General features: G+C 44.6%; 1 protein-coding gene across 5 annotated transcripts in view; it reads left to right on the forward strand.

Annotated features, from left to right (window-relative positions):
* Nucleotides 1-20831, forward strand: part of PBX1 (PBX homeobox 1) — a 309744-nt gene that overhangs the window by 267236 nt on the left and 21677 nt on the right. For 2 of the 5 annotated variants that reach the window (XM_084789023.1, XM_084789025.1), the window contains one exon: nucleotides 1343-6674. The exons of 2 other annotated variants lie outside the window; for them this stretch is intronic. In XM_084789023.1, coding sequence (XP_084645149.1) covers nucleotides 1343-1435 — 93 coding nt within the window. In that variant the 3' untranslated portion in view covers nucleotides 1436-6674. Of the gene's footprint in view, nucleotides 1-1342; nucleotides 6675-20831 lie in introns of those variants that run through there. One more of the 5 variants, XM_084789026.1, reaches the window with a different exon arrangement.

Here is a 20831-nt window from a genome sequence, read left to right on the forward strand (position 1 = left end):
GGTTCTATCTCACGGAGTAGGCTTTAAGTTAAATCAAAGATGGTTGCCTCCACAACATTTGTGCCACTATTGTTTCAGCATATCTTGCAGGCAGGTCACTAATGTAGACCACAACGTTTGTAACTTGGATTGATGATTGTCGTTCTCCATTGGTGACATGCAGAGTGCTGTCCAGTACCATGCACACTCATCAGTGGAAGTAAAGTCTCCATTAGTCACAGCTCAGTTTCCCTGTGTTAAAGAATATATACACATGTATGAGTTATTTTTATCTCCAGGGCCTTATTGTTAGTCTGTGGCGAACAATCGATAGCCTTGGCAATAGCATGAGATGTTTGGGGGTTTTCATGGGATCCTTTCAGCCAGTGACTCAAGTAGATATAAATCATTCCTGGCATTGGAGGTTTGCCTTGGTGGCATAGTTGTCCAGTCTCCCCCATTATTTGGTGACTCCACTTACATGTTTTTCATATGCACATGTATTTTAGGAAGCTTCTTTAGTTTCAGGTTTACATATGGTCCTTCAAATGGCCTTTAATGTTAGCTGTCCCTCCCCATGGTCCCTCCCTTCCTTGTCTCTTCCATCTCTCTCCCAGTTTAATCTTCCACCTCCAGTCCTTCCCCCCCCCCTTCTTTCTTCATAACAATATATTCTGCTAAGTGTATCAGTCCCCGATGCTCCAACAAGACATAATATTGCCCTCATGGAAGCCCTGGCCCTCTTAACAACAGGCTCTGCTGTGGGTTAGGCTCTGTCTTGAATTATAGGTCATTTGTGGTCTTGTCTTAGCCCATTTCTTGAATCCATGAGCTATACTCTCTAATCTCTATCTACCAAAGAGTTTCCAGACCTGGCATAGAACAGGACCTGACCTCACATGAACCCTCAGGATACCCAGGGCCAGCAAGAACTTCATAAAGCATCCAGGCCAGGCTTCTTATTCTGCAGAAGGAAAAACCAAAGCCAGCCATGTTTAGGCACTTTACCCTCAGCAATGGCTAGTTGTTGTGAATATTAGAACCAAAATAGAGCTCTCAGGTCTCCTGACTGGTGGGCAGCTGTCACCCCATAGATGCCTGGGACTGAATTGCAGAACCTTGGAGAAATAACAACCACATCACACAAGTGGGAGGTGTCAACATTAGACCCAAAGGTTCACTGGGTGGATGAACTCACCAAATGCGGGAGGAATATTATCATCCACAACCCCATGCGCCCATTTTATGGGTGTCCCCGTGTGCCAGGTGCCAGTCCCTCCCACAAGTTGCCTCACTGTCATTGTCTGCTCAAAAAGGCCACCTGCTCACATAGGACTGACTTCTCTCCCTTTTTCCCTTCTAGGCTAATGGAGGTTGGCAGGATGCTACTACCCCTTCATCAGTGACCTCCCCTACAGAAGGCCCTGGCAGTGTTCACTCTGATACCTCCAACTGATCTCCCAGCAATCGCATCCCGGCTGACCCTGTGCCGCAATTGGGGCAGGGGCAGGAGGGAGGGTTTCTCTCCCAACGCTGAAGCGGTCAGACTGGAGGTCGAAGCAATCAGCAAACACAATAAGAGTCTCCTTCTCTTCTCTTCTTTGGGATGCTATGTCAGCCAATCTGGACACTTCTTTATACTCTCTTCCCTTTTTTTTTTTTTTTTTTTTTTTCTGGGTAGAAGCCACCCTCCCCTGCCTCCAGCTGTCAGACTGGTTTCTGTCATCTTCCCTGGCCCCTGTTCTCTGTTCTAGCCCCCCTGAGTTCCTGCCCTCTACCACTGAATGATATTTTCCACACTTAGGGGAATTTAAAAAGGAAAAACAAATTACAAAGAAAACAATAAACATATTTGTATGCTTTCATGCTGGTGGCTTGAGGAGCCAAATTTACCTCACTCGGAGCCCTCATCCCTGTGTTGACAGGCAATCCTTCTGTCTCTCTTGTTACTCTCTCTACCTCTTAGCAGGAATACACCACACTGCCCTACTCATTCCCGGCCGCTCTGTCTCCAATTCCCCTTTCTTTCTTTCTTTCTTTCTTTCTTTCTGGGAACAATCCTGATTTCTTCGTCTTTTTTTTCCGGCCCCAGGTGTTTGTTGGGGACTGCCATAACTGGGCTTCTAAAGGTGCCACATGTCCCAGTGTAGCTCTATCAGGTTGAGTCCCAGGCAGGAAGCCAGGCGGAGGAGGGCATAAGGAACAGCAAGGGCAGAGTTCCTACCAGCTTTCTCATCCTATTAAGTACAGCTCTTGGTCTCAGAGGCAGTCTATGGAGACCGTTCAACCATTCAGTGTCCAGAACCTCAAGCAAGCCAGGTCTAAGAGAGGCACCCTGATGAGTCTATCTGTAAAGAGTAAAGGCATCTCACCCTGAAAGGCTTCACTGTTTCTTCATAGACATGTACACACACACACACACACACACACACACACACACACACACACACACACAACCTCACAACTTGGCTTGGTGGGATGTTATTAACCCTTCATCTCCCTCCCCTACAGAAGGCCCTGGCAGTGTTCACTCTGACACCTCCCGAATGATCTATCAACAATAGCATCCTGTGCAAATGCATGCATTAGCCATCATGGTACTCTATCTGGTGAGCCTCAGAGAGAAGCAATATGTTGCCGAGGCTGCTAGGACCCACCAACATGTATTTATCACAGTAGAGTGCACAGAACTTTACCAGTGTGCAGATCAGATTTCAAGTGTAAACTATCTTCATTCCTCCCACCTCTGGAGCTCTCAGGGAGCCATACACAGGAGTTCCAGGGTCTATGATGGATTTGGCTGCTTGCTTTGTGTTTTTATTATATTATCTCTTCAAAACATTATAGTACACTGTGGTCTTGATTCTGGCTTCTTCCTCTGGAGAAGCGAGTGGTATAAGTATATGGTTTATTTTTACTAATTAATTTGAAGTCATAAGAATCATGGAGTAAGGTTGATAATTTGTTGTTTGTTGTTGTTGTTGCTGTTGAAATAGTTGTTGTTGTTGAAATGGGATCGACAGAAAATAGCATTGGCTAGAAAGGTGGTCTCACTTTTGACTTGAGTTTAAATTCTCCCATCAGCTCTGCCAGCCATAAAGGTGGCGACTTTGCCAGTAGATCAAAGTGGCATGTGGTCAGATATCTTGGAGGCCTCCTGCACTTCATCTGTAAAGAGGGAATTGTTGTGCTTGATTTTAGTCTCCAAGTCTGATGGTCAGGGAAAGCAATGTGCCTGTGATGAACGTTTCATGCTAGGCCAGGACACTACATGGTTTTCTTGTTCTAATTTCTGCTTGTTACCAGTACCTTGGTGTCGTCTCTCTATAGACAGAGTGCTGTTCTAGAGGCTTCCTGCTCTCGTTGGGTTTTGGTCTGTTTGTCTTCTTAGGATGAAAGAGATTCAAAACTAGAGGAAAACGAGAGGAGAAGAACCTGGCTTTATTAGTTTCTACTTAAATCCAGTATGTGGCCATGCAAGTCCTTGTCCTAATCACAACTACTCTGCTTCAGGCACTTCCAGGAGGAAGCACAGGAGCTTGAGGGCTCAGAAACCAGCTCACAGGGTCATATACATTCCACATGGCGCTGCAGTGATGAATAGGAACCATTCTTCGTATGTGTGTTTGTGTGTGTGTGTGTGTGTGTGTGTGTGTGTGTGTGTGTTTGGAGGAGTAGGGCATGCATACCAGGAAACCCGAGGGGATGAGCATTTGAGGATAATGTAGAAAGTAATCATTTGGCAAATGGAAATTTGTCTAGTTGACTGAGGTCAGGTCACTAGAAAGACTATCAACTAACCTGTGCCATGCTCATAACAGGGTACCTAGAAGGGACAACATCACAAGCCTGTATAGTGATGAGAGCCAGGGATCTTTGCTTTTGTGGCAGGAATACATTGAAACTTATAGAAACACGCTTGGATCACATCCTTTAACACGAAGCAAATTAGATGAGCTATTGAAGGCTTCTCTTGGAAACAGGGGTGACTCCAGATCTGCACTGAACGCAAGAAAGGGATGAGTGAACCGTGTCAAGCAGTGCTGCCATCACACAGCCTGCTTCTCCCCAGGCTGCACTGAGATGCCCACCCAGCACTTCACTAGGCCTCATTAGGTCCAACACTTAGCCTGTAGCCTCTCCTCCATGTCCACTGTCACCTCCAACATGGCCGCCACCACAACTCTGTGGCCAGATGAGGCTAGGGAAAGCTGGCAGCCTCAGGATAGAAGTAGAAAGAGTGTGCCTCTAGAAACCCAGTTCCCTAGGAATTCATGTCAGGTAAATCCCTCAGTCCCCCTAAAAACTGTACCCCAGGATTTCTCCATAGCCTAAGTACAAGTGGGAGTGCTCCATTTTTCCACAACAGCAATTTTATCCCAAGAAATAGTAGCAAACCTTGAGTTTGCCACCATGTAAACTTTTAATCTCCTCCTCTTCCTCTTTCTCTTCCTCTTCCTCCTCCTTCTCCTCCTCCTCCTCCCCTTCCTGCTGGAGAATGGACTCCTGGGTAGCAGTTGAGCCCACTGGCACCTTCTTTCCACTTCTTTCCCTGTGGTAGTGGTACTTTATTATTGTTATTATTATTATTATTGTTATTATTATTGTTATTTTGGTTGCCTTTTCTCACACCTGTCTTCACCTCTTTCTTCTTCCTCTTTATTTTTCTGCCCAGAAAAACCTGACTTCGATACCAAAAAAAGATAAAACTACAGAAACTCAAATTAAAAAAAACAAAAAAACAACAAAAAAACAAAAACAAAAAAAAAACCTTAGGGGGGAAAAAAGAAAAAAAATACTCAACAATTCTTTCAGCTTTATTAACATTCTCCATTGTTTCTTGCGAGTTGTGTCTCGTTCTTTGTAGTACTGATGATGAACATTTGATAATGAATGTTCTTGTATATTCAGATAAAGGAAAAAAAACCAAAAAAGCGGTCTGAATTTAATAGTGTTTATAATAAAAATTTTAAAAGTGACCCTCATAGCACGCAAAACAAGAAGGGGGCGTGTCCCTTCTCTCCGTGACAATACACATCATTCCTGCATTAGTTTTTAACATCAAACTACCTATGTTCCTCATTTCCCCCATTTTTATTTTTATTTTCTTGCATTTGTGAATTAGTTCAAGAATGATAGAAAAGTGTCAAGTTGTGTACTTCCATCTCTTCTTTCACAATGTTTAAAAGTGACCGTAATTCATTTTGTAAACTAAAAAAAAAAAAAGAAAAAAAAGAAAAAAAAAAGGAAAAAAAAATAAGGTTGGCATAGTGAGAGCATATAGGTACAGCCTAACACATTATGTTTATTAATTTTGAGTCCCCAAAATAAATTCTTTTCTTTATTCCTGCTCTTAAAAATACAAAAAAGAAAAAAAGGGTTTTTTTGTGTGTGTTATCTTTGGTTTTGTTTATTTGAGGGGAGGGATACTTGTTTTCACTGTCAGGTTGGTGGGTCTTACCAGTTTTATTCCTTAACTGTGTATACAAGGTGATGTGAAAAGGAGTCACTGGTAGAAGAGGCTGCCTCCTGGCTCTGCTTTGTTTCAGCTGATGTCAAAAACAATATGATACAGCCCACGCCCACGTGCTCCTGCTTTCTTGCATGTCCATGGTGTGTGGCACTCCTATAGTCCCTGATATAATGAGACAGGGACTTGCTTCCTCAAAAACTCACCAAGTCTGTCCAGGGGATTTCTTATACAGGAAGGAAAAGGCTTTTGCCTTTGATAGTTCTGCATGTCCCAATCAAGGGCTTTCTTTCTCCCTGATTAACTTCAACAGTTCACAAGAATGCTTCCAAGCACACAAGATCTTTCTTCTGGTAGAACTCCACAGGCAGTATTGCCGTGGTAGGGACCACTACCAAGCAAAGTGGGTCCAGGAAGTAAGCTCCGGGCCTATCTGCTTGGAATCCAGGGTCCCCCATTCTGGGTAGAGAGTTGAGGAAGTGATGAGCCAGGTGTTAAGAATCTCTGCACCTGTCACTACGCTCCGATTAGGTTAAGTGTTTAAACTGCAAAGCCAGCTTTGCCAGAAAGCCTGTATTAGTAATAGGGAAAAAGAAAGCCATATTGTTGGACAGACATTCAGTTTTGGACATCGCTCATTCAAACGCTCAGCTGTTCGGAAAGCAGACAGAATTCCAGCCAGATACATGAAGGAAAAAAACAACCTGAGTTGTAGAACTGTGCTGTAAGAAGCATTCCCACCTGGAGACAGCTGAGCTCCCGTTTCTCTGCCATGAGGGATGGAAGGCAACCTTCTCACGTCACCTTTGTGGGTTCCAGTCTAGCTCAAAGCTTCCTGGAAACAGTTATAATTTTTTTGTAAACTTTTTCTTTTCCTTTTCTTAAAAATAAATAAAACATTGAATGTTTCCCCTTTTTCTCTCTATTACGTCTTCCCTTTGGGGGTTTCATTTTGAAGTGTTTTCCTTTGGTTGTTGGTTTTACCCTCTTCCCCCTTCTTTTTCCCCCTTATTATTGAGAATATAAACCTGCAAAGCTCGGCTCTACTTTGGTTTTGAAAGTTTCAGCTTTTCTGCTTCTGTGAGAGCACAGGCTTCTGTCCCCTTTGATTCCAGCTGAACTTTTGTGTTCTCTAATGATACTAACACGATGTAGGTTTTACAGTCTCCTAATTTGTACTGGTAATGCAGATTCCAAATAAATAGTTTCTTTTGTTGCAAAAATATGTATATATACACTTGTATTTTGTGCAGATTTCTTCCCACGGGCCGGCAACTTCTCATCCCTAATTGGGCCTGGTCACTAGGACTTGCGCTTTAAAGTGTTGCATTAATCAGTGCTTTAAAGTCTGGCCTACCAGTTTCACAGAAGGATGGAAGGAGGGAGGGAGGGAGGGAGGGAGGGAAGGAGAGAGGGAGCAGGGGAGAGGGAGGGAGTCATAAAAAAAATCAACTCTACTGGAAGAGGGACTAACTCATTTGCTCCCAATGGGTTATCTTTTTCTTAACTGGAATGGCCTGGTCTAAGGGAAATTGTGATTCCCAAGAGATGTATCAAGGGGGGAAAATCCAGGTTAGGAATAACACGTGTGAACTCTTCACAGGATTCTAGATCTCACTCCAGCAATTGGTTCACCTGTAGTTGGTTATGTCTATCATCCCACTGAAGAGGTGCGCCTGAGAGTTTGTCTGTATTCACTAGGCCTCTAACCTAGGTTACCAGTGTTTCAGCCTCCTTCAACACCATGTTTCTGTCTCTGTAGAGGGATGGAGCTATTTGCCTAGCTCTTGACTGACAGATTGGCCCACCAAAAGCACGGTTCCGAACAACCATTACTGTTCCGTTTTCATGCTCTACGTCTCCAAGGAGGGCAGTTGAAAGTTGAGGTGGCAACCACATCCCCACCCCACCCCAGTCATGATTCCAATCAACAAAGACTAGGCCAACAGAGAAGCCATGGGAATTAAATTTTCATTCTTTTTCTATTGAACAAGCTAAGTGTCAACGACCTTGGAAGAATAAAGCTATCCGTAAATGACTTTTTGGAAACCTTACCGGAGGCCAAATCAGGAATCTCAGTTTCCTCCTTCAAATTTTATCACAGAAACACATTTTCATGTGAAAGACACACTCCCACTCGGTTCCTTTCCAATTACTTGGAGACTTATAGGTCTAATTCACCCACACAGCTCATTCATTAGAATTCCCTGGAGCTGTACAAAACTACTGGAAGAATAAACAAAAAATGGGTAGTGCCTCAAATAAAAATGAAATGTATCTCCTGCTATGTAATAATGTGAGGCACGTTCCAGCCAGGGTGCCTTCTCCCAATATGGTGACCTAGGGATCTTTGTTCTTTTGTGCCTCATCATCCACACGTGTCTCCCACATCTCCTGCATCTCATCTCCCACAGCCAGCAGGAAGAAGGGATGTGAAGGAGGCTTACTCATTTCTTGAAACCCTTGACCAAGACTTGCATGTAGATTTGTAAATGTCAGGTTTAGGCATAATAGTGGAAGCCTAGAAAACTGTTCCCTAGAGAGACAGCCACTGCCAGGCAGTAACTCCACAAAGTAACTTTTTTGAATGGCCGGCCGAGTGACCAACAGTGAAGGAAAACAAAAGATAAGTCCATATGCCTGTGTCATTGAGTAGACACATACCAAGTGAAAGTGTTGCTAGCCACCATTCGAGACATGGCTGCATTATGCCTCTCGGTGGTAAAGGCTGAGAAAGGTGCATACCAGGATAGATCAATGGCCAACCCAATATTGCCCTCTCAAGGGAGAGGAAGCAAAAGTGATCTTATCCATGAAAATGTGAGAATGGAAAAGAGATAGCAAAACAAGCAAACCCATTCTCCAACATCTGCCAGTTGGTTTCTAACCTTGGACCTTAGCACTGAACCTGTGCAATTGACTTGTCCCCACCTCCAGGAAGTCACACCTTTTCATTGATATCACTGCCTCAAGGAATCCTGGCTGGTGGCCAGGGGTCATCTAAGAGACTGCAGGCTGTCTCCCAGTTCCTTCACACTGTAACCAAACATCTTACACTATATAATTTACAAACAACAAAATCATACTGCTCACTCTTCTGAATGGGTGAGGGGCTGGCAGATCAGGAGTCTCAAGGGGCCTGCTGATGGACACCACTTCCATCTCGGATCCCCCAGGCCTCTTGTAGAAAAGCAACAGCCAGCATTATTTTAGATGCTTTTTGATCCTGATTAAACCACACCTCAAAGACCTTTCCTCATAGGAAAGGCTAGAGTCCAGCACAGAGTCCAGGGTAGACAGACACCAATTAGACCACAGCAGATCTAATTTGCAAAATCAGATCTGCTTACTCTCATAATCCATACATTCCTATATATCCTTGTAAATTTCTACCAATTTACACTCTGGAGAAAGAAATGCAGCAAAAATATTAGTGGTGTATCTGTTTGGTACCCAAAATATAGCCTTTCTTCTGCAATTGAGTCATTGAGTGAGAAGTGACTCAAGACTTAGTTCTATGGGAGTTGCCCACCCACTGGGTAAACTCCAAAGCTTGGGCCAAAGCTTGCCCATAGGACCAGAGGGAAGGATAAAGCTAATAGCAAGAGCTTTTTTGTTATTCCTGCCTAGAAATAAGACATATACATCATAATGAAAATGCAGTGGGTGACCTCTGGGCCCAGAAGGTTATAGCCTGCAGCTTTTTATGCAGGTAGACTTTCTTGGTCTCCAGAGGTGGATGGAGACAAGGAAATATAAGTCACACACACACACACACACACACACACACACACACACACACACACACAAAATGGGACAATGATGCGGCCCAGGGCCACATGCTTTGTGTTCCTGGGACCCAGGCAAGGCCTAATTCAGATGGCTTTGGATAGACCCGGCAGATTAATCATTAATGTTTGGGTTTTACTGTGTCTTAAGCCAAAGTCATTCCCCTACCCCTCATGATCCAGCCAACTTTCTAATGTAGCTCAGCAGTTATCAACATGCATTCCTTCATAACATAAAAGGCCCCAAGTGCTGGTATGCATTCAAATAGGAATCTTTTATTAATAAGTACCCAGAGAGAAATTAACGCTCAAAATAAAATCTTCCTTCTCTTATAAATTAAAATCCAGAAGGATGTTAATCTACAGCACGGTCCTCTCTGGTTTCCTACTGTGCTCGTTATACATAAGTGAACTCATCCCCCAGTGCCACAAGTGGGCCCTAGGGTCTTCCTCTTAAGGAGGCAATGGAGGCCTCACCTGGTAGAATGAAACAGCTGTCCCCATCCCTCCAAGAGCAGTCAGTGTAGCCCTGCACCTCTCTAGTATTCTATTATTTCCCCCCCCCCCCGCCTGGACACAAACTTGCAAAATATATGAACTGTATCCTTAGACCAGTTTTATCCACACAACTGAGTAAACACCAGTAGACCCCTAGCTCCAATAGCAAAACAAAAGGGATGGGATCTAGAGAGAGTGCCACGTGACTCTTGGTAATGAATGATCTTAGCAGAGCTTTGATAATTTGATGAGAGAGTAGAAGGAAAAAGTAAAAGTAAGATCTTTATTTAGTCTTCCAGCACCACTCGTTTGGTATCAACTGTCATGTAAAGAAAAGGCCACCAACAAGAGGTTAATCTTGTATTCTTCTTCCTATAGCCTTAGGGAAACAGCCCAATCTATGCATTCTGCTCCCTCGCTCTGAGACTGACCTTTGAAATATGCATGCCTTTGTGTAAAATTCAGAAATGTGGAAGTGGGTCCCCTCTAGTCCACAGACTGACTTGAGGTTCCCTTCCACCCCGGGCCCTCATACACATCTTTAAATTTTCACACACTATCCATTTCCCATTAAGCCCTGCACCCCGAGCCGGAAGTCATATACCTCTGTATCCTCTGCGTCTTCCTTCTCTGCAAGACATCCAGCTTATGGCCCTTCTGCCCCTCCCCCTGGTTCGGCTGGCATCGGTTGCCGATTGCTGAGTCCAAACTCTAGACAGACTGCAAGAGACTCGGGTCCCCCCTGCACACACACCCCTATAGAGCTTCACCCTCCCTCAGCTGCTCTGTGGGCCTAAACCTAAGTGACGGGGCTGCTTCTTATCCACAGAAACAAACCGTCCTGACGTTTGCTCCTAACGAGTCTCTCCAGGTCTTCCCAGCTCCTTTTAAGCAAGTTGGAAATGTTTTAAATACTCCGGTCACTTTCTTTCCCTAATTCCTTCTCTTCCATCTCTTGTATATTTGCTCTTGGGCCTAGACATCTGTTTTCCTACCATAGTTTCCAAAACCTTATTTTTTAACCACCCTCCCCACCCCCCCACCCCCAAATTCTGGGTCTATCCAAAGCTTCCACTGTCTCAGCTGCGTCCTGCTCAGCTCTAATTCCTCAAATTCAACAGTGCTGTCCCAGCCTCAGCCACCTATGCCCCAGCAGGCTTCCCCACAGTGGCTTCTTCTGCATCAGGATCTCTCCGAAGAGACCCATCTCTGGGCTTACACCTTTACAACACATGGCGCGTCAGTTTCCCTTCACACAGAAATGGCGATAGCCGAACTGGCTAATGACCTTGAGCATTTCACTCTGCTTTCCCTCCATTACCCCTCCCAAATCTGTCCACGTTTTCCATAAACACCCAGAGCTCCTTTCGGAGCCGCTCACAAGAGCTTGTCTGACTGTCCTCACCAGCGGCTTCCCAGTGGCTTCCCGCTAGGACTACGTGGTGCTTGCTGGACCAGCACCTAACAGCCACATCATACTGACTTAATGCCAGCTCCACTACTGTCGTTCGCGACCTTCCTGAGCCCACTTCCAAAACCAGAGGAGAGCTTTTCTCCAACACCAACAATTACTCCGGCATCAGCTAAGGCATCTTAAAACCCGCACCAAGGCTGACAGTAGTGATTTGGAGGAGGGTTAGAGCTCAGTAGGGCTCAATCCCACAGGCTACTACCCTCATACCAGGTTTTACCTGCAACCAGCAAGTCTGACTAGGAGCTGTAACTGGGCTGCACTCCTGACTCTTAGATTGGACTATTTGCTAACACAACTATGGAATTCGGGTAGCTGCCCCCATTTCTATGTCCTCATTTGCTGTAAAGGATATAAAATGAACAACCAGGGGAAGAGGTACAGGAGGGAAATAGTGGGGTCCTAAGAGCAGACAGTTTTGTCCCCCTAGAGTTGTGTACACCTCCCCAGTACATGGATGTGTTCACCAGCTCAGTCCCCGTTATTTAGGGATTTTGAGGTTTTCTTACATAGGCGTGAGTGGTAAAAACCACAGGTTACTGCTGATGGTTAACACAGAGGTTGAAGGGACGAAGCTGGAAGTTGCAAGCTTCTAGTCAGCCTTGGTCTTTTATGGAGAGATCCATCTGAAGCTACGCATTAGGTTGTTGACAGTCCTCTCCTTAGACCAAAGCAGTGGCCTGCTACTCATCACTCAGGAAATCTCAAGGAACTCAGATGCCCTGAGTGTAGGCCAGATACAAGTGCGACACCTCTAACCTGAAGATCTGAAATCCTGGACATTGTGAGCACCAATACGATATCGCAGTGTGAAGTGCCACACCTGGCCTTATGCCATGGTCAGCACTAAAAATAAACAGAATTATTTACAGGCTATGAGCATATGGTTTATCTGATATACAAATGAATTATGTGTGTAGAGTTTGATCATCTTCCCAATATATCTCATGATATCTTAAAAAAAATAAGGTATTTCAAAATCTGAAAAAAATAAGAAGTACAGAAATACCACTGATTCTGAGCATATTGGACAGTGAATACGCCCCCTGTGTGCATTTCCCACTTTATCGCTAGGGTATACGGCCTTTGATATATTGTTTAATCTCTCTGTGTCTCCGTTTCTATTGCAATGAGATATCGTTAAAACCAGCATCTACCTCGTAGGGCTCCTAGAAGGATTAAATGAGTTAATACATGAGAAGCACTCAGAGCAATACCTGTCAAACAGTAAAGGTGAAAAATGTGTTCCTTATTAGTGTCATTCCTCCAATATATTTCACTGGCACATTGTCATCCTTGAACTATTACCAATTAGAATAGCCTCTTCATTCCTGCGTCTATTGAAAAGAAATATTAGCTGTGATTATCGCTTCTCCTTCTTCCCTCCCCCCCCATGTTCTTCCTGTCCCCCTCCCCTTCTTCCTCCTCTGCTCTCCTCCTTCACCTTCTCTTTCCTTTCCCAATCCGTCTAGCCTGATGGCTAAGATATCCCCCCCCCTCCTGTCATTTCTCTGCTCAGTGGATCTTCCCTCGTTGCTCCTTGACTTCCCTGCGGTGGCTTCGATTTGGATCAAAAAAATTGCAAAGTTAAAAAAAAAATTATTGCTCCCATTTTTTGCTGGAGAAATCTAGGTGAATCTGATTCTGAGTCCAAGTGTGTGCCTTTTTTTAAAAATTAATTTATTCATATTACATCTCGATTGTTAGCCCTTCCCCTGTTTCCTCCCATTCTTCCCTCCCTCCCTCTTCCCCTTTCTCCCCTCCCCTATGTCTGTGATTGAGGGAGACCTCCTCCCCCTATATATGCTCTTAGAATATCGAGTCTCTTCTTGGTAACTTGCTATCCTTCCTCTGAGTGCCGCCAGGCCTCCCCATCCAGGGGACGTGGTCAGAAAAGGGGCACCAGAGTTTGTGTGAGAGTCAGATCTCACTCTCCACTCAACGGTGGAGAATATCATGTTCGTCGGCTAGGTCTTGGTAGGGGTTCGAAGTTTACTGCCTATATTCTCCTTGGCTGGTGCCTTAGTTTGAGGAGGACCCCAGGACCCAGATCTGCCTGTCATAAAGTTATTCATGTTGGTTTCCAGGACTCTGTGGGTCCTACTATTTCCCCATTCTTCCATGCTACTCTCGCCTAAAGTCTCAATAGGATGTCCTCTTCTCTGACCCACTTTCTTGGTAAGTAAAGTTTTTCATGGTACGTATCCATTGGGCTAGTGCTTTGATATAAGTGAGTATATACCATTTGTCTCTTTTTGCTTCTGGGTGAACTCACTCATTATGATAATTTCTAAATCAATCCATTTGTCCACAAATTTCGGCAATTCCTTGTTTTTAATAGCTGAGTAGTATTCCATAGTGTAAATGTACCACAGTGTGTGCCTTTTAGAGACCTTTTGTAGTCTTGAATTTGTGGAAATGCACTAAAATGTGTTCTCCCCTTAACCACAGGGCAGATGAGCTTGTAGGATGTAGAGGGGCCTTTAGTCTTTTGCATCAGGAAGTGCCCTGCCACCCCAACACACAGAGATGAAAATGCTGAGTATAAACCTAAGGTCCTGAGACCCACAGCTCTCCTACTGCTAACTTAACATTCCTATGCTAATAGTTGCAGGTCTCACAGATTTCCTACATAGATCCTGCATTTCCATAAAAGAAAAAGGAGAGAATTCACCATGAGTGACACATTTGACACACTTATGCTTTTGAGAGTCTAAAGGTGGCCTGAATAACTGAAGTCCAAAAAGACCCCATATGTCCTAACCGAATGATGGCACCAAATATTCAGACCTATCAGACAAGTCAAACCCTTATGTATGAAGAAAATTTTATACTCTTCAAACAAATAACTGACTGCATGCTTCCGAGTCAGACAAGCAAAGTTGGTCTGGTATAAAACTACAAAGGCACTAAAATATGTATGGTGGCATGTGAATCCCTATTTCCTCTCCCTGCTCATTTCTGGGCCTTATTATTACTAATGTGGCAGAGATTTCAGTACAAGGAGGAAAGAGGTACACAACATGTCCATATGTGACGTCTCCCCTCGGGTGAAACTGTGCTCTTCAATTGCTAGCATTTGGGTTGACTTCCAAACCCTCCCTGCCCCTCTCTTTTAAATGAAAGGGGCGGACCTACAGCTTCTCACCAGCCCTTACAAGGATCAGCAGCTTAATAGGAACCACAGCTTTAAAAAAAAAAAAAAGTCACTACTGCGGTCCTTCTGTGGGAGTCTGGCCTGAACCAGCCTGCAGGCATTTCTAAGGACAGACCATGGTACAGGCCCCTGGGAGGTCTTGACTTCCTTCCTATCCATAGTGTCTGCTATGCAGGACCCTCTGCACCTGATTCCGATGTGTTAACCATGTCTCTCCTCTGCACTCAGCTCTATTCCAGGCATCACTGCACCTTGGCATTCAACAGTGTAAAACCAGCTCTTTTATTTCTAGATCTACTGTCCCGCTTTTTCATATGCTCCTAGTTTATCCTGAGTTTCTGTATCCCCTCTTAAGACTTTCCTTGTCAATAGCAAGATCTCTGCTGAGAATTCTGAGTTCCTTGCTTGAGACATTGTAGTCACCAGACAGACACTTTGCACTTCTTCAGTGGTCAAGCCTGCACTGGCCGCATCCCATGTACCAAGAGACACATTCCTAGAAGACTAGGTCAAAACATGCGGAAGACTGAGCAAAAGTCAACTGAAACTTCTGGGTTCTTGGGATGAATGCAACACTACTTGTCAATGTAGAAGTTTGAGCAAAAATTTAAATTCTTTTGTCCATTAACAAAGCCATAAATTAGGAGGAAACAATTGAGTTGACTTATAGGAACAGCTATTGGTTAAAATAAGAACATTCTTAACAGTTGGAAGACTTGAAATAATCTATTAAGGGTCTAAGGGTCAGAGAAAATGCTTTGACCAGAGACTATTTGAAATGATGAAACATCAGGGAAAGGTGGGAGGACCCAGGACTGGAATCTACAATATTTAAAAGTAATGCAAAGGAATGATGGCTCCCAACGGTCCCAAACTGAATGCTTTCTTACACTTGGAGTGCAGTTATGCCACCTTCCCTCAAGTCACACAGAAATTCATTTCCACCCATTTCCAACTATGCCGACTGCCAGCTGTGTGCTAGGAAAACACCAGCATTTGAGATCACTAAGATCCACTGGCAATTGATGTCTTAAACCAGGATTCTCTGTAGAGATGAAGAAAGCAATGTTAAGATAAAGGAAAGAGAAATATTTAGAATTCTGAGGGCCCTTTGCTATTCTCCACCCCATAATCTGAATTCAACAATTGTCTTCTCTTAGCAGCTGCAGAAAGCCCAGGTCTGGTTCCTTTCAGCCCTTCTTATTTGTTCTCGATGCCATGATGTCAAACACCTGGAACAACAGCTGCCACACTCCCACATGCAGTCACTGCTTAGTCTTCAGGCAGGTGTCTAACTTCCAGGAAGCCTCTGTGCTTCTCGGGCTCATCACGTCCTCCTCCAAGCTCTTCCGCCGTGGTTACATCAGCCAAAATTACTCAAGTGTCTCATCTCCTCACATCAGTCAACAGGCCCCAAGGGGCCACATGCCTCTCTTACCAAGAAAAGCAAAGTGCCACCCTGGTCACTTCGTAGGTATCCAGCAACAGAAAGAAAGAAGGGAGACAAAGAAGGAAGGAGGGAGGGAAGAAAGAGGGTCCATTGAAGGAAAGTAGGAGGAAAATGGGGAAGACAAGGAAAGGAAGTACATGGAGAGGGACGAAGAGCAGAGAGAAAGGACAAAGGAGAAGGAATGAGAGAAAAGGAGAAGAGGGAGACAGTGGACCAAGCACTTACGGGAGAGGTGTTTAGGAGAGAAAGAAAAGGAGAGAGAGAGAGAGAGAGAGAGAGAGAGAGAGAGAGAGAGAGAGAGAGAGACAGAGAGCAAAGCCACTGAGTCAGACTCAGAGACACACCTCTTCCTCACTGTGGTAAAAGGAGACCTGGGCACTTAGGCAGTACAAAACCGAAAGGGGGAAGAAAGCATGGAGCAAGTGTGAAAACAAACTGCCCTAGTCTGACTTGATAGTTATTAAGAGCCGTTCCACACACACACTTCTGAAGGTTGTGTGTGTGAGTTCTTTAAAAATAGTTAGGTTATTGAGAGAATGGGGCCGCAGCTCAGTTGGTAAAAGGACTTGTGACACAAGCGCGAGAAGCTGAGGTCAGTGCCCCCCCTCCCCCTGCAAAGAAGCCACATATAGAAGCCAGGCACAGTGGTTTCCATTTATAATACCACTGCAGGGGAGGCAAAGACAGGTAGCTCCCCGAGGTCAGTGCCCAGGCATCCTACCCAAGCAGTAACCTACGGGCTAAATGACACCCTGGATAAAAGCACAAGGTAGACAGCAATTGAAGAAGACACCCAACATTGATCCATGTGCATATGTGGATGTGCAGTTACATCCATCCATACAATCATATACACACGGACAGGCACAGGCACACACAATTGCCAAAAGTTCTCATGATGTCGTAAGTAATTTTACGATGGGTTGAAGCCACATTTGCAGCTATCTTTAGCCATAGGCATCACCCCGGTAAAGCACTTAATTCAGTTTTCTGTTGGGATGCAGCATGTATCCCAGAGGGAAGGGAGGCATATAGGAAGCAAATGAGTGACCCAAACGGGCAGAAGGATAAGGAAGGCAGGTGGGAGCCGTGTGATAAACCAAGACAAGTGTATCTTGAGCACTGGCCAACAATGTGGTTTTGAACAAAATGCTGCAAGACAGGAAAGCAGCCCACTAAGATACTTAACTAAGATTCTTCTAGAAAGAGACTATTCCATGAAAGGCCCCGATGCAGGAGGATTTCTAAGAAGTCTGAGGAGTTGCAAGGCAAACAAGAGTGTCTGGCTCAGTGAGGAGGAAGTTAGTGGGAACTATTGCAATCAGCAAACATAGGAAGCCAGGACCATTTAAGCCCTTTGACATCAGATATGAAGTTACAAGATTCGGAGTTGGTCCCTGTGGGTTTCAGTCTTGCTTTAGTTCAGTATTTCATCAGTATGTCCGCATTCTACCATTTTGGAATGGTAATATATATTCTGTGTCATTATATGTTGGAAGACTGTAAGTTGATTTTTGATATTACATGGATATAATTAAGAGATTGCTGAGAGACCTTGGGTTTTTAAACAGTGTTGAGCCTGAACGACAATGGGGACTTTTTAAGTTGGACTAAATGTACTTTGCATTATGATGTGGCCATAGCAATGGGGGGAGGGGTGGTGTCAAGGAATGAAATGTGGTGATTTGAATGAGAAATGTCACAACAGGCTCATATGTTTGAATTACTGGTCCCCAGTTGTGGAACTGTTTGGGAAGGATTAGGAGGTGTGGCCTTTGTGGATAAGATGGGTGACTGGTGATAGGTTTTGAGGTTTCAAAAGCTCACCTTATTCCCAGTTAGTTCTCTGTGGATCAAGATGTAAGCGCGCAGCTACTTGTCCAGTGTCATGCCTGTCTGTCTGCTGCCATGTTCCCTACCATGATGGCTATGACTTTAACTAATCCTCTGAAACTGTTAATATCCATCCCCCAATTTTTACTTTTATAAGTTGCCTTGACTGTGGTGTCTTGTCACAGCAGTAGAAAGTAGCTAAGATGGGGCCTATGGTCAGAAAACTAATGGTGCATGGTGGGGCAGACCTGAAATGAGCATTGACTCTTTCTGGGGAGATGAATTTGTAGGCCTTGGGGAAGTGTGAAATTAGTACTGATGGTAAGATGTGACTTAAATTTACGAGTATGACTCTTGTCAACTGTTGTGACTAGGTCATAGGTAAACAAGTGTGAAAATAAAGAGCCATTGAAGAGATGATGACAGTATTTGGGATCACAGATAATGGTGGTTTGGCCCCAGAGAGAGCTTGATATATAATTAAATGTACCTTTTAGGAACTGGGGAGATGCCTCAGCTTTGCAAGTCCATGATGAGTGAGTATGACCCCAGAACCCACATAAAAATAGATAGTGGCACATGCTTGTGATCCTCATGCTGGGGAGTGAAAACAGACGGATCTCTGGCATTTATTGGCTACCCTGCCTAACTATACTGATGAAACTCAGGCTAATGAAAGACTGTTTTCAGAGAACAAGGTAGACAGTTTCTGAAAAATGACACCCAAGGTTGACCTTTGACCTCACACATGTGCCTGCACACACATGTATACTTATACACGCATGTTTGCACACACACTTGTGTGCTCAAGAGTACATGCACACACACAGCACTTTGCTTTTATGGGGCAGGGGAATACACAAATATCTTTAGCTCAGAAGGAGGCAGAGCTCCCTACAGGATCCCATCTCTGGATCTCACCACTCAGTGCAGATGTGCGCCACTACCCACAAGCCCCGAGAGTTCTCTGCTTATCTTGTTCATGTGATACTCATGGACTTTCGTTGGGGTTACTTACTGTCTCTCTGCTTCCCTTGTGAATTGAAAACCCCCTCCCATTTGAGCCTATTTAATTTATCCTCAGCAGGAATGAAAAGGTGGATAAGACATTATCCCAATTATGACCTCGAATGGCGTGGAACTGATCAATGGCGCCCACGCTTACCACTGACTTTATCTCATGGTTGTCAAATGCATAAATAAACAAAGGAATGTAGCAGAAGCCAAACCACCATGGTCTGGAGGTGTAATGTTCTTATTAGCAGTGCTATTTAAAGTATAGTGTCAGGGTTGGTGTACAGATCCTACAAATTCCCTGCATGGCTTCCAACACTCCGCTCAGGCAGCACAATGCTGAGAGCTAAGGATCATGTCGTAGCATGAGAGGGAGGGGCCTGGAATATTGTAGAACGCAGGCAGTCCAGGATCATCACAGGTCACCATGGGCAGATTCTTTTTTTTTTTTTTTCTTTTTTCTTTTCCCTCCAGTCATGGTTGTTGATGCAAAGCTGTCTTTCCCCCTCCTACACCCCCCAAGTGTCTCTGGGTGACATTTGTTACTTAGCTTCCCTGTCCTTTTTGCTGGATTGCGCCTCCTTTGCTAATGCTCTGTCTCCCCCAAGTCCCAGGAAGAGCACTTGACATTTGTTATTGGTACAAGAGCATCATTTGCTGAATGTGAATAGAAAACAGTTTCCCCGAAGGGTGGAAATGAGTGATGACCCCAGAGCTCGTCACCCTTCTCTTCTTTCAAGTACAGCAGCGATCTCCAGCCATGCGGGGTCCTAGAGGAGAGCCACTCCCATTCCTTCTACGCTCTGTCTCTATGGAGAACTGTCTCTGTGATCACCATGTATGTTTCAGTGGGCAAAGGTGATAGGTCGTAGAGTGACAGGACAATGTGGGGGTGGGGCTTCATAGATGTCTTTTCATAGGAAATGAGATATAATATTCCACCAAGCACAGAACTTTTCCTGATGTCTCTGTCTAGATGTGCTGCTCTACGTGCTGGGGTGACAAGTGAAGAAGGCTGAGTCTGGGAAGCCAACTCTGGGACAGAGATTGGGGAACAGGCATGGGGACCCGAGTTTGAGCTTCAGAAGCCATATGAAAAGCAACACTGCACACTTACAACCCCAGTACTGGGGAAGCAGAGGCAGACAGACTCCCATGGGACTCACTCAGCCACCCTAGTTCCCTGCCAGTCAAGGACCCTGTCTCAAAACAGAAGGTGGAGGACAGACAGACAGACTGAGAAATGGCATGGGAGGTTGACTTCTAGCCTCCCTGGCTATGCATGTGCACCCATATATTCATGCCCACATGTACACACATAGATACATATTATGCATACACACAGACACACACACAGATACACACACACACACACACACACACTAACTACTTCGTCCTTCCTATGAGGATACTTAACTTCTAGTGAGAGTGCCTATATAATATCTACCTGTTATCCATATTTATAGTTAATATAGATACAATCCTATGAGCATCTATAATAAAGAACACGGAGCTATTCAATAGGATCAGCGATGTCTTCTTAAGTAACTGCCTTGGAAGCTCAAGCTGTCAAATTAGCTAAACGTGTAATAATGGACAATAAAGAGAGTGCTGCGCAGAGGGGCCACCAGGGGCACAGAGTGTACTGCAGGAGATAAACCGGCAGGGAGTCGAACCTGAAAGCCAGGAAGATCAAAGAACAGTCCCAGGAGAAGTCATAGGCCAGGAAGGCAAAGGCGGACCTTGATGCCATTTTCCCACGCTTTCTTCACTAACTGAGAGTGCCTACCCACAGACACTGGCCTGCCACACCTGCAGTCTTCCACACTGTCTCCACTCCCTGAGAGTGCCTACATACAACACAGCTGGATTTCCACATCTTCAGGCTTCCACCTCGTCTCCACTCTTGGAGAGTTCCTGCCCGCAGCACAGCTGGCCTGTCACACCTGCAGGGTCTGTATCTATGAACTCAACTGAAGGATCAGAAATATTTCTAAATCACTTGTATATTGAACAGATTCAGACTTTTTGGCCATTATTCCCTAAAAACCCAGTAACTCTCCAATAGGGCTAGAGAGATAGCCCCAAGGTTAAGAGTGAGTATTGTATACTTCCAGAAGAATTGAGTTCCCAGCGTTCACAGAAGGTGGTTCACACTTGCCTGTTACTAC

This window comes from Acomys minous (assembly GCF_964271855.1).
Source record: "Acomys minous genome assembly, chromosome: 1".
NCBI lineage: Eukaryota > Metazoa > Chordata > Mammalia > Rodentia > Muridae > Acomys > Acomys minous.